Source organism: Ochotona curzoniae, unplaced genomic scaffold (genome assembly GCF_017591425.1).
Source record: "Ochotona curzoniae isolate NIBS_2020 unplaced genomic scaffold, NIBS_Ocur_1.0 contig_883, whole genome shotgun sequence".
Classification (NCBI taxonomy): Eukaryota; Metazoa; Chordata; class Mammalia; order Lagomorpha; family Ochotonidae; genus Ochotona; species Ochotona curzoniae.
The window spans coordinates 54,047,727-54,062,163 of NW_024466599.1; the positions used below are offsets into that span (position 1 = coordinate 54,047,727).

At 42.2% G+C, this 14,437-nt stretch overlaps 1 protein-coding gene across 1 annotated transcript in view; it reads right to left on the minus strand.

Moving 5' to 3' along the window:
• KDM3A (lysine demethylase 3A) overlaps positions 1-14,437 on the minus strand; it is a 53,962-nt gene that overhangs the window by 19,451 nt on the left and 20,074 nt on the right. Inside the window, exons 9-11 of the mRNA XM_040993577.1 lie at positions 10,385-10,548; positions 8,427-8,938; positions 3,879-4,083 (exon numbers count right to left, since the gene is read on the minus strand). Coding sequence (XP_040849511.1) covers positions 3,879-4,083; positions 8,427-8,938; positions 10,385-10,548 — 881 coding nt within the window. The remainder of the gene's footprint in view (positions 1-3,878; positions 4,084-8,426; positions 8,939-10,384; positions 10,549-14,437) is intronic.

Genomic DNA, 14,437 nt, shown 5'->3' on the forward strand with positions numbered 1-14,437 from the left:
CACTATATTAAATATTTCTAGTTGAAAACATATAACACACAGTGAAGGACTCTTACAGTCTTACAGGAGGGCTGGAGGAAGTACAGAGCAGGGATCTGTACCATGACTTCATGGTACAGACAGCAACTGGGCTTACCATGCAAGGGATACTGGCTAAGAGAAGTTTCTATCCAGAAGACAGTATTTCATACAAAAGCAAGAAAAATACAGAAGACTTGAGTGATAGCAGATTGGTTAGATCAGAACAAAGGGTTTGTACACAGGTAAGTTGAGGAAGTAAGTTGGGGTGAGTGGCCAAAAGCCTGCAACCACTTCCCAAGGCCCTTAATTTCTTCCTCTGGCACAGAGGCTTTAGAAACTTCCTGAGACTGAAGGTGCGTGGCGTCACTCAGAGCAAGTATCTGTCCAGAACAGAACTGAAAGGACAGACCCAGAGCTGCGGACCAGACATTGCAGTTACTTATAGCAGTCCACAGGAGAGATGCAAATGTTTGAGAGCGAAATTAGCATAACAAGGCCAACAAATATGACAGTGGGTTTCAAAGGGGAGGTAATGGCACCCCGACGGCTCTGGCAGCACATATGCCTGAAAGTGTATGTGATCCCTGGGGAACTGAGTGTGTGGGTGAATGGCAACATTCGAAAGGGCCAGCACAGAGCACTCTGACCTTCCTCCCTCTCTGGGTTTCACCTGCAGAGTTTAGTGAGGAACAAGCCTGATGAGTCTCAAACTCCTGAAAGTCTCAAACTTGACTCTTAAATAGCAGGGAACAACTACCTTACAGTATTCTTTTACCAAAAAGTTCATTCGAGTTTCTCCTAGACCAGCTTATGCTATACAAAAAAAGACCTTCCTTGTAGAACAACCAACCAGATATTCACATTGTAGAACAACATATTGCAGCCTGTGACACCGGCATCACCTATGGGCACTGGTTCATGTCCCAGCTGTTCCACTTCTAATCCCAAAGCAGCAAAAGCTGACCTAAGTGTTTGGGCCCCTGCTACACATATAGGAAACCCTGATAAAGCTGCTCACATTGGCCTGTTCTGGCCACTATGGCCATTTGGGTAATGAGCTAGTGATGGAATCTCTTTTTATCAAAGATTCATTTTATTTTTATTGGGAAGTCAGATATACAGAGATATCTGGCCACAGCAGCCAAAGCTGAGCTGATCTGAAGCCAGGAGCTAAGAGCTTCTTCTGGGTATCCCATGTGGGTGCAGGGTCCCAAGGCTTTGGGCTGTCCTCTACTGCTTTCCCAGGCCACAAGCAGGGAGCTGGGTGGGAAGTGGAGCTGCCGGGATTAGAACCAGCACCCATATAGAATCTTGGTGCATGCAAGGAAAGGACTTTAGCCACTGGGCTATTGCACTAGGCCCAAGCTCATCAATGTAACATCTGTGACCAGCATCCAATACCAAAGTTCAGATATCAGAGCCCCAGCTGCTTGGCTTTCAAATCCACCTTCTAGCTAATGTGGACAATGACCCCTGACTTATGTGGGAGACCCAGAGCGAGTTCCTGGCTCCTGGCCTGAGTTTGGCAAAGCCCTGGGTGCACATATATGGGGGAGTAAACTAGTGCATCAGGTGTCGCTCTCTGGCTCCCTTCTTCTCTCTCTTTTTTAAAAGATTTATTTATTTTTATTACAAAGGCAGATATACAGAGAGGAGGAGAGACAGAGAGGAAGATCATCCGTCTGATGGTTCACTCCCCAAGTGAGCACAATGGTTGGAGCTGAGCCAATCCAAAGCCAGGAGCTTCCTCTGAGTCTCCAACGCAGGTGCATGGTTCCAAGGCTTTGGGCCATCCTCGACTGCTTTCCCGGGCCACAAGCAAGAGGCTGGATGGGAAGTGGGACCATGGGGATTAGAATCAGTGACCATATGGGATCCCAGCACGTTCAAGGCGAGGACTTTAACCACTACCCTATTGCACTGGGCCCCCTTTCTCCCTCTCTTACTGATTCTCCCTCTCTTACTGATGCTCCCTTTCAAGCAAAACAAACCTATTAAAATTGTCCCCTCCCTGAAATGCCTTTGCAACTTGAATCAATCAACCACTCCCCCAATCTAGGGACACCTGTCACACAGAGACATGAAGTCAGGTCTGCAACAGAACAAGAAGATCTACACAAGCATCACCATTGTGTGATTTCTCAAATGCACACGCAGTTTATCACAGCTGTTACAAAATACTTCTCAAGAGGAGGGAGAATAGAACCAACTTCTATTAAGGATCAGGTGTTATTCAGAAAACACAGGAGCAAACGCATCCATCACACTATACATGCCACTCATACATTTTACTATGTGTTTCTGATTTCTTTAGGAATGAATTGGTGAAGGAAGCCACCATGTATCTGAAAAACTATTTCATTAAGTAAGCCTGAATCTGAATGTTATCAGCACAGACATAATGAATGGTTAAATTATCCATGCATTTAATTCAACTTCTTGGCAGTCTCAATAACTAAAATCACATTTTGTTTAGATTTTAATTTAGAAGTTAAGGAGTGGAGAAGAGCAGGAAGAAATTAAAGTCAGTACTTCCACTTAGTATCAGAGCTAGCTGAACTTGCATGTATCTGGGTTTCTGAGAAAGTGCAATATTTCTGTTCATCCTTTCTGCACAACACTGTTCACTTACATCTCAAGAAAACTGAAGCTAAGGTTGCCCTTTTCTTATTCACACAGGATGGAAGAGCTTAACAAGATAGGATATAGTATGTTAAGTTGCCGCCTACAGAGCTGGCTTTCTACATGGATGCCAGTCCAATCCCATATGCTTGACTTCCTATCCAGTTCCCTGCTAATAATGCACCTAGAAGCCAGAGGATGGTCCAAATACTCAGGCCCTTGCAATCACTCAGGAGATACAAATGAAGCTCCAGACTCCTGGCTTCAGCTTGGCCGAATTGTGACCAGTATACACATTTGAAGAGTGAACCAATGGAAAATCCATTATATCCATTTGGGGAGTTAACCAGTGGATAACTCAAATAAATGAGTAATTCTTCTCATTGGCACGAGTTCGAGTGCCAGGCTATTCCACTTCCCCTCTAGCTCCCCACTAATGGCCTGGGAAAGCAGTGGAGGATGGCCATCTGGGAGCAGCTCCTGGCTCCCAACTTCAGGTCAGCCCAGCTCTGGTTATTGTGGCCATTTGGGGTGTGAATCAGTAGATGGAAGATTTCTCTCCATCCCCTTCTCTTAATGCCAACTTTCAAATAAAACAAATTTTTTTTTTTTTAAAGGGTGGGGAATAAAATACAAAGATTTGTCTAAAATAGGAAACAATTTTTTAAAAAGACACACCCTTCTCTGCCAGCATAGGTAGACACACTTGCTCCATCAAAAGTGCCTGGAGAACATGTGTATCAAAGTCACACACACCTTCTGATAAGGAGATACCTATTTCTACATTACTTCCAGTGACAATAATTGAAAATTAACCTCAACATCACCAAAGTGAGATAAATTACCATCTCATTCAACACTAGTGCGATAGCATGATGATATACATAGAAATTCCCAGCTGCTTGCAGAAGTAAGGGTTACTATGATCAAGAGATTCCAACTGCAGGAATGATCAAAACATTATCTGCAATACACCAACCAGATACGCCCAAATCTATGTAATGGCCACACAGACACCTAAGATGTACTAAAAACTTACTTCAAAGTGGTTTCTCAGAACCTTCAGCATTTTGTAGAACTTGTTTTATAATGACCTACTTTTAGAAATGGAAGTTTGCATTGTCTAAACATTTTCAATATAAATTAAAAAACTTTTTTTAAAGAAATCATAAAACACAAGAGTAACAAATATATCGTGGAGCCCAAGTACCTCAGTTTTTCATCAAACACCTCACCTCCTGAAGTGGAAGAAGCGACAAAACACAGGGGAGTCTTTGGGTGGTTCCTTGTCCTTGCGGAGACTGTCCAGGCGACACTCACGGCACTTGGGCAGCTGTGCGATGATGTTAACGCAGGAATCATCCTGGACGAAGGCCTCCCCACTCTGCTGCAGCTTCCGGAGTTTAGCCGGGTCTGTCAAAACTGACTTCCGGGACGGGACTACAAAAAAACAAAAAGTCAAGATAATAAGACCACAAGTGTTTTGTACAGCACCAATATTTGACTGAATGCTATTCAAAAAGTCCTTTTCACCATAAGATAATCCCATTTCTCAATTCTTGATTGTTCGTGAAGTGTTTAAAAATGGCTCAACAGACAGAAAACTGTTAGAACTGAAGGGCTCCATTTCTTTATAAAATGATATTTTTTAGGAAGTGTTTTTCTCAAGATACCCACACACAAACTTATTGCAATCTTAGCACAGCACATATCTGTTTCTCATGCAACAGCCTAACGTGGTAGATGCCGGTTGTCATTTTCCACACTCAGTAAAGATTTAAGCAGCATTTTATAGAAAAGAACTACAGAAAAGCTGGCTATTCCCAATATATTAAAAACTAAACAGCTTTCCCACATAGCCCTTGGCCTGTGACACTACTTTCTAACATGCTTATAATAAGGAATGTCACTTGACTCAATGCCTCTTCACTTCCATTAACACATAAGGCCCAGGCAGGGTTAGGAGCACTGGTGAGAGACAAGATGGCCATTTTAAGGGAATTCGGTTTCCAGTTGTAACGGGCAGAACCTGAAATGTTTACATGACTTCTAAAGAAGAGAAAGCAGAGATCGAGCAGAAGAACATCTTCTGTCAGTCCAAATAACAGAAAAAAATCTATTCACAAGTCAAAAATTCTAGGAACATTTTTTAAGAAACAATACCTTTTTCTCAGCGTCAAGATGATGAGATGAGGGAAGCAAGTTCTTAGGCAAACAAAATATAAAAACAAAAACTTTTGCGGAACTGGCCAAGAAACAGGTGGGAAAGGCCAGTGTTGGATAAAGGATCCCGAAGATGTTTAAATAAAATAAGCATCTTCAGTAATTACCAGAGATGATCTGCTCTTAGCCCTCTTTGAAAGCAGGACCAGAGCACATTGTAAAATGCTAAACGATGCTGTCAGCCTTTGCTCCCTCAAACATTCTTATTCAGTTATAGGGAAAGAAGGTAAGTAGGAAAGGAGAGAAATTAAAACAGATTAGTAGTTCAAGGATGCATTACTCAGATCATGAAAGACATCCTGCTTTCCACTGGACCAGGCTGCCACAGATTGCAGGTGGACAATCCAAAGGTCACTTCATCTGTTTTGCCCTGGCTGAAAAGAGGGAAGCCCCCGAAATAACTGAGGTGATTTGTCTAAACCCAGAATTTTAGAGAGCAGAGTGACAGCCGAGCACACCAATGAGCCTCTCCATGAGGAGCAGGACCAGGACATTGAGGTCATCCTGCCTCTGAGCTGCAAGGATGCGTCAGGTGGCAGTTTCCGTGCAGACCTTTCTCACCCACAAGCAGCATAGTGGACACAGCTCAGAAACGCAGGTAGGCTCTGAGCTGTCACACCTCGGCCAAAGGCCCAGATCAGTGAGCCACTTTCTGTTAGAATCAGAGTAAATAGGGCAACAGCTGCACATCTTAAGTGAGAAAAGCTGACTCCGTAACACACCTGTGCACCTGTATGAACGACAATTTCTGATCCTGCCCCAAAATGTTTCAAAACTAGCTGAGTGTGTGTGCTGATGACTCAAAAAGAGTAAAGAAACAGAACAAGGATATGGTGATGAATATTCACTTTCGTTTGAGAATCAGATAACTCCTGAGAACAGTAAAATCTTATGAAGTTGATTTTATGTAACTTAACATGGATATTAATGGATGTATTAAGCTTCAAGAATGAAAAAGCTGAGTTAGAAGAATCTATAGGCAAAAAAAAAAAGTTTTTATATTTCCCCAAATACAGTAAGATTCACAAGTCAAATTCATCCATCTTTCTTTCACAAGTTTGTGAGTTTTTCTTTCTTTTTTTTTTTTAAGGCTACAGTGGATATATACTGGCTACTGTTCCAAATCGAAACAAAAAAAAAATTTTTTTTAAAAACTTGAAGCTGGAGCCTGTATTGTGGAATCAAGATAAACTGCCACTTGGGACTTCGACATTTCCAATCAGTGCCTGTTTTCACAACCAGCTACTCTGCTTCCCATCCAGCTTCCTGCTAATGCACCTGGGAAGGCAAATGACTCAATGACTCAAAGTGCTTGGGACCCTGCTACACAGCTGAGACCAAAAGAAGAGTTCCAAATTCCTGGCTTCAGCATGGCCCGGAAATGGCTACTGCAGCCATTTGGAGAGCAACCACCAAATGGAAGACCTCACCTTTCTCTCTCCCCTCTCTTGACTAGTCTTTTAAATAAACAAATGAATGAATCATCTTTTGCAAAAAACTTAAATCTGATTTCCCCCTACAGTTGGTGATTATCAAAAGCTATAATAGCTCTGAATTTTTTGACACGCTGAAGTCATTTGCAGTGTCTTACTCTCGTAATGAGCTTCCAGGAACTACTATCATTGGAATATACTCTCTGACTAGCAACAGACCAGAAGTGCTTCCAATATCTGTTCCAGATTTAGAATATTCCACATGCACAATAAGATATCTTGGGGATAACACTCAAGTCTTTTGTACAGAATTTGTAGTGCACCTGTGTTTTGACGGAGACCACCCCTGTCTAACTTGAGGTCAGTTATGGAATTTAACTTGTGCATCATGGCACTCAAAAAGTTTCAGATTTTGGATTAGGAATGACCTAAGCATACCATATTCCCTAGAAGAACTGTTTACTTTTAAACCACGGGTGCCGCTGGATCTTCTGTTAAGAGAATAGGCCTAGGGATTCACTTGTATCCCAACCCTGAAGACTCCCAGGTCCTCACCAAGGACTATCAGTACGAGCACCAAGGTCTACATCCGCACTGCCAAGGAGAACACAGGAACCGGAATGCCTTTGGAGGCCAAGAACTCTGAGGTCACCCACCCTCATTTGGATCTATCACATGGGATGGAAGAAGTCCATCCAATGATCCAAGGTCATCGGAACGACAACCAGGAGCACTGAGCGGTCTGCAGAAACAGAAGAACAATAAACTTCCTTTGGGACTAGGGAGAGGAGCTTTCTCTGGTTCTTGCCTGGTTCCGACTTTGGGTCACCACCCTCTCTCGTAATGACCATCAGGATCACTCCAGAAACCCCTCAAAACAAACAAACAAATAAACAATCTAGAAGAGATAGAAAACAAGGAAGGCTTGGAATCAGACAGGAAACAGTCAGCGGGGATGCACTTATAACTCACTGGGTGGGACACAAAGATTAGTTACCCCTCACTAGGGTATTGAAGATTTCTCCGCATACCCCTCCTAAAACTGTTCACCTAAACTGTTGACATATGTCTTGTTAGATTTATAGAGTTAGACTACCCGAAAAACAGCCAGGCTCAGCAAAATCATGTTTCAATGCTATAACCTGCTAAATACTAAAATTAAAATAGACATGAGACAGCTGAATAGTAATCTATAGCCATTTTAACGTGTATAGATCCCAGTTGTATATAAGCTAATAAGTGTAATGTCAATGTAGAAGTCACAGGATGTGGTTCAGAGCTTGCACTCTTTTTTACTCACTCTCTCTTTTAACATGCTGGTCACACAATACCAGGTCAACTAATTCCATTACGTTATAAATTGTTGCTGATGTAATGTCGGGGCTTTTCATTGCTTGGGATGATACTCTGTCGGCTCTACCTTCAGACCAGAGATGGTCTCCCCAAGAAACCGTTGAACTTATCTGGACAATAAGATGCTGGACTCAATGCTTTGCAGATACTTGCAAGGAAAGAATCTCAACTGAATTTGAACTGTGGCCATGCAACAAGGTGGAGGAATCCACCATGGGAGGGGAGGGCTTGGGGAGGGGGGGAATCCCAGTGCCTATAAAACTGTGTCACATACTGCAATGTAATCAATTAAAGAAAATTAATAAAAACAAATTCTAATTTAAAAAAATATGCCTAGTGATTCAGCCACATCCATAATGTTGCTAACCAATCTTCTTTCAGAAGTGATTACACAATTCTGTATCTTTCTTTGCTTTAATTTCCAATTTGAGCTACCTGTGTAGCTAAGTGTCATCTCAATTCCAACCTGAAATGTTACAAAAACATTACCATTATCCCTTTAAGATTTTGTTCCAGAAAGATTTTCCTACAACCAAATATGAGGAATTATCTAATAGGAGCCAGTAAAATCACCAGGTGACTGTATATAATGGAAGCCTTGCAGCTTTAAAATGCTGATGCAGTCACGCAATTCAGAACACAAAACTGTTGGCATGAGTCCATTTGTGAATTTTTCCTACAAAGTCATTTTCATTATTTTCTCAAAAAGACGTGCATATACAAACATCTACCATCTTGTACTGTCCATCAATAGAGACACTTAGAAATGCTCACCATTCTGGAATTTATTGTTGCTTCTTGTACAACAGCTGTTGTCGACTTTTGTTGAAGATTCCTTTGAGTTCTGTGACCGGCAAGCTGAAGGTTCTGCTTGTTTTTCTGCACAGCTCTTAGGGCTATCACTATTGACAACAGCTTTCACTTCTAGCTTACTGGCCAGGACATTAGATGTGGAAGGGGCACGTTCTGGGTGCTTCTGCAGTTCTGGAGTATGGGCCATTTCCAGTTCTGCCTTTGAAGACGCCTTTGTGGTTAAACACTCCCTGGGAAGGTCAGTCAGCGCTGGTGGAACAAATTCCAATCTGTTTTCCTGATCAGCGTCTGTCTTAGGTTGGCTGCAGCTGCCACTTGGCTCACTCAGACCTTTCAAATCTCCAGTTCCAATCTGGGAGGACTGTGAAGAAAGCAATGCTGCTTTACAGACAACATCTGGTTTTGTTCTCAGTACTTCAGGCTTTGTAATTAGACAGGAAGAAAGTTCTTCTGGTAAACTCTGCTTATGACATCTGAAAAAGACAATATGGGTAACTAGCATCCTGGCCATTTTTTCCTCCCCTAATCTCTCTCTCTCACCTTTTGAAAACAACTGTTTGGTTCCCTGAAGCATCCATGAAAATAAACAGCCTTTGTTAGAAAACTGAGGATAGTAATCGGTCAACCGCTCTGTAAAACCACCTGAACGCAGGGAAAGCACAAAGCAGAACTCAGACCTGACTGCTCCCCTTCCAATCCAGCTTTTTGCTACTGGACCTTGGGAGTCACCAAACAATGGATCAAGTACCTGTGTCCCTGACACCCACACAAAGGACCCAAAATAATCTCTTGCTCCTGGCTTCATCCGGGCCCACATCTGGCTGTTGTGAATACAGGGGAATGAACCAGAGAATTAAAAATTGATTTCTCTGTCACTATGCCTTTCGAACAATGAATCTTCAAAAATCTTTACTGCTAGCAGTGTTAAACTCTGTCCTGCTATGAGTAAGTTCATTCTTGCTTGGTCCATGATCAGAACCAAATGTAAGGAACAGTCAAGTGATTATCTGCTGGTTCACAGCTTGATTTGGTCAGTATTTATCCTTGAAGAACTTTTGATTCTCCAAAATTCACCCTAGAATTCTTGTCTCACCGAAACGCAAAGTTTTTTCTTTCTAAATCATTTCCTTCTTCCATTCCTAACAAAGGATTTCACCCTGGAGAATTTTCCATTTAAGCACTCAGATCAGAAACCCTTGCTTGGATGGTAACTTAACTTCCTATTGGTTCCTTTATTTCAAAACCAGTTCCTCATCATTTGACTATCCTACAGTCCCCTCCAAGCTTTGTCTCAGACCACTTACTCTTCCCCCAGTGAGTCATTGTGCCTGGTCACTCTCCCACCTGTTCCCAACCTTGCTTTCTATACCAGTCTCTGTGACCTGTGAATGACCATTCCCTCCAAAGCGATGCTCCACTTCAACCTGTCAAGTTGGTACCTGCTTTCAGTCTGCACACTTCTTAGTCATTTTACTCTCCTATAAATTTGTAACATACCACACCTCATCTGGTTATTGCTTCCTCATTTTTATTACTCTTAAATTTCCTCTACTAGCACATTTCTTACCTGTACTAACAGTCTACTCACTTAGGCTCATGCTGATCCTCTCTGTGATCCTGTCCCCCTCTTCTCCACAGACCCCAAACACATTCCCCACTTCCCTTCAAAACAGAAGCTGTTCCACAGATGTCACTACAATTCCAAGTGATTCTTTGTTGTCAAGCCAGGAAAGCTCCTCATTGCCCACTCCCCATGCAAACCTGTCATGTTTTTCTGCGCCCCTTCCTCATTTTTTTTTTAGCTCTGGAAACACCTGATCATTCTTTTCTTTTTTGAAACACTAAAGAAAAACCTCTCTGGGACAATCAGAGATAGAATGAACCAAATCTTTCAATTAAACGTTTGTAGCACTACTCACCCTTGAGGAATTTTTACTCCAAGGTTTGGTGGCGAGTTGGCAGCTTGGGGAGTACTGTGCTGTCTTGGGTCCTTACTAGGTGGAGTTGCTGCAGTACAGCCGAGCAGTATTTCCTTAAAAACTGTGGTAGGGACAGACTGGACAGGACACATACTGGGAGAAGCCTAGAAAACAAACAAATATGAAAAGGAAAAGTCCCCTGCTGAAAATTACACAGTATTCACAAAATTCTTTTTGATTTAATATTGAGAGAAAAATATCAAAACCAAATCAAAAGGATAGTAAAACAAGAGAAAAAACACAAAGTTAAGGACTCAGTTTTGAAGGATAAATTAGATTAGTACAGTTTTCACAAAAATCAGTGTTTCTATTAGAAGATCATAAGCTCGTCTTTTGCAGATCTCATTACGCCAGGAAAATAGAGTTTTAGGGCAATTATCTTGATAATACAAACATACAGAAGCAAACTTCTAAGTGACAGTCTCAAATCGTGGCAGTTTTCTGTAATTTGTTTTTACATGGCTTAGGTGCCCACGACACACCTACTGTGTACACTGACAGATCAGACCACACAGGACTCTGGTAGCATTGGTGCCTACTAGGTACCAATTAAAGCCAACACGATTAGGGTTGAAGATACAGTTCTTGCTTTCATATGCTCATCAATTCACAAAAGTCATCCCATCCCAAACTGCAAAAAATATCAAGTTATGACAGGCCTATGGTACAAAGCTGGGACACATGTATCCTGAGCTTCTAATTTTATGTTCTCAAAAATATACATATGAAATCCACTTGCTGGGTCCAGCACGAAAGTGTAGTGGTTAAAGTCCTCGCCTTGCAGTGCCCGTATGGGCACTGGTTCTAATCCCGGCAGCCCTACTTCCCATCCAGCTCCCTCTTGTGGCCTGGGAAAGCATTCAAGGATGGGCCAAAGCCTTGGGACCCTGCACCCGCGTGGGAGACCCGGAAGAGCTCTGGCTCCTGGCTTCAGATTGGCTCAGCTTCAGCCGCTGCAGTCACTTGGGGAATGAACCTTCAGACGGAAGATCTTCCTCTCTGTCTCTCCTCCTCTCTGTATATCTGCCTTTCCAATAAAAATAAATAAGATCTTTAAAAAGAAAAAAAAAAAAGAAAAAAGAAATCCACTTGTCAGTATCATCCCATAAAAATAAATTTCCCAGCATAGTAAGATATAACTCAAGCCAACTAAACAATCTATGGATAAAACAGGCTAAATTAACTCACTCATCTCGGCTTCACCAGCCTTTTAAAATGTGCTTAAATCAATCTGTCACACTATAACAACCTTTTACCTTGCCACCAGATCTAAACTGTAGAAACTCCTGAAAGCTTTAATCACCATCAGAGATTTAGCATAACAGCTTAAAATCACTGCAAGTACTGAAATAACTGTTGCACCATTTTAATCAATTCACTTATGGTTACTAACAGAGTTCAGTAGTCTCCAGACTGTGTGGCTGCCTTTGTTTCTTTCAGGGACTGTTGACTATATCCTTGGGATTATCAATTTAACTTCATTAGCTTGTTTTTTAACTTTTCTTTTTTCAGCACAACACTAAATTACTACCATTATCATCAACGCTAATGTTGATACATTAACATCGGCATCACCATAACAGGAACATCATCATTAACTTTTTAACATCTGTATTATGAAATACGCAAACAGTATAATATTGGACAAGTAGAATTAAATAACATTAACTTTTTAATGATTCAAAGCACACACAAATCAGTTACAATAAGATTTTGAAGCACATCATGAATTTGCATGTCAACCTTGTGCAGGGCCATGCTAAACTTGTCTTCACTATCCCAGTTTGGGTGTAGCATGTACTGCCAAAGTGAGTAGTATTTAATAAGAAAATTAGTCATCTTGGTAACTCTAATACGTCATAATCCTCTGGTAATCATGATTAAAGGGTAGATCCTCCAAAACTGAACTGCCAGATCCTTTAGAAATGCTTAATCAAGGCTCACTGACATCAAACATTTCTCATGTCTACCACCTTTCTTATTTGGAATATGCAGCAACACCTTTCCTGGAATTATTCTCCTGAAAGCAAAAACACTTAAGAAATTTAGACTACAAACTTATGCAAAAATTTCTACCATGTATGACACAACCTCAATATCCATCAAGCTGTTCAAGCCAAAACATCCTGCATCTCTCATTCCCCATAACCAACTAATGCACTATTTCTGAAGTGTTTACTGAATCTATCCATTTCTTTCCATTTCTTTCCATTCCAGCACTAGAATGCACATCTTGTAACTGGCCCAACTTCCTTCCTTGCTGAATCCTTTAGGAAACTGAAATTTACTCTGCCACAGAGCATAAGATCACCACCCAAGACACTAGCGTCTCTCATTGGTGCCAATTCAAGTCCTGCTGCTCCACTTCTGATCCAGCTCCCTCCTAGTGGTCTGGGAAAGGCAGCAGAAGATGATGGCCCAAGAGCTTGAGCCTCTGCTACTCACATGGCAGTTTCTGGCTCCTGGTTTTGGCATGGTCTAGCACCAGCCATTGTGGCCACCTGGTGAGTGAACCAGCAGATAGAAGATCTCGCTTTCAAACAAATAAAGAAATTAAATAATTCAACAAAATAATGTATACAAAACCATAGCACTCTAATGCCTAGAATAACTGCACACGGTCCAGTCTCCTGCCAATCCCCTCCTCACTTCACTGCCTGCTTGCCCACAGTACTCAACTACACTGGTTTCCTTTCTGGTCTTCAAATATTCTAAGCCCTTCTCCTCCCCGAGTCCTTCTGTTGGCTGTTGTCTCTGCCTGCAGTTTTTCATAGCCGGCCGATTTCATGACTTCACTCTCAGCTACTACTGTTCAACTATCCCTGAGTACTTCCAAAGTTGCGCACCACCCTATTATAAGACACCATGTTTTTACATATCTGTCTTCCATAGGGCAACACTGTGAGAGCGCCCTGAACTGTCAGTCTCCTCACAAAAGAACATGTATGCCCACAGAGCAGAACCCTGCTCTCGTGTCCTTCGTTACATCTCATAAAGCCAGATGTGGCAGGTACTCATAAATAAAACGGATGCAATAAACAAATGAATGAGAGCTATCAGAACCTAACATTTTCACATAACTATAAATCTTATGAATTAGCTGAAGAGAAGGACAGCAGTAATGCTCACCATGGTAGGTCAATGGCTCATATAGTAAATATTCTAGAAACAGTTTGCCGGAAGAAGAGATGGAGAGATAGATGGAAGCATGGCTTTTACTTTGCAGTGGTGACTCACCACCCCAAAGAAAGGAGAGGAGTTGCAGCAGCAGTATGGAAGTGAAGAGAATTGGATTCGGGTGTTGGGTCCTGACACTTCCTCACACACTACTCTCATACATAAAATCAGGAGCAATTAAGCAGAACGTAAGTAAACAGGGATCTGCTGCACCATAGTGTCTGGCACACAGTAAAACCAACTTTACAGAGCTGCTCTCTTAGCAGAGAAATATTGTGAAAATGTTCTGGTATGTAACCATGTGTTCGAACTAGCATGAGGTAGAGTGCTTTTCTGGTCAGCAACTGCAGTGCATCCCCTCACAACTGTGCTAAGGGCTGGCTTCACAGGAACAACACTCCTGAGTCCCAAACCTGATTCCCGTGCACGCTTCTGCACTGGCTCTGACTCAGCAAAGGGTCAAGGCTTCTTCTTACCTGAAGAGTTTCCCCTGAAGGTCTTCTATACCAGTCATGGCAACAGTTCCTCCCTGCCAGCAGATGGAGATAATGTAATTGAGCATATGACAGTATTCTAGCAAGGATGCTGCTGGCTCACACTCCTCCGCAGACTCTTGCTCAATGAACCAAGCAGTATGACAAGTACGAGGAACAGTCTGCCGGGCAGAGAAGACCTTCAAGGAGGAAGATGTCACTGGCAGAGGGTGCCACCTTTAACCAAGTAGCCATCAAGGTGGTCAGAGTCTGGCTTCCCTAACCCCAACCTCCTGTCTTTCAGGGACCACCCTAAAGTAAGCCCCAGGCCAATCCTGCAGGC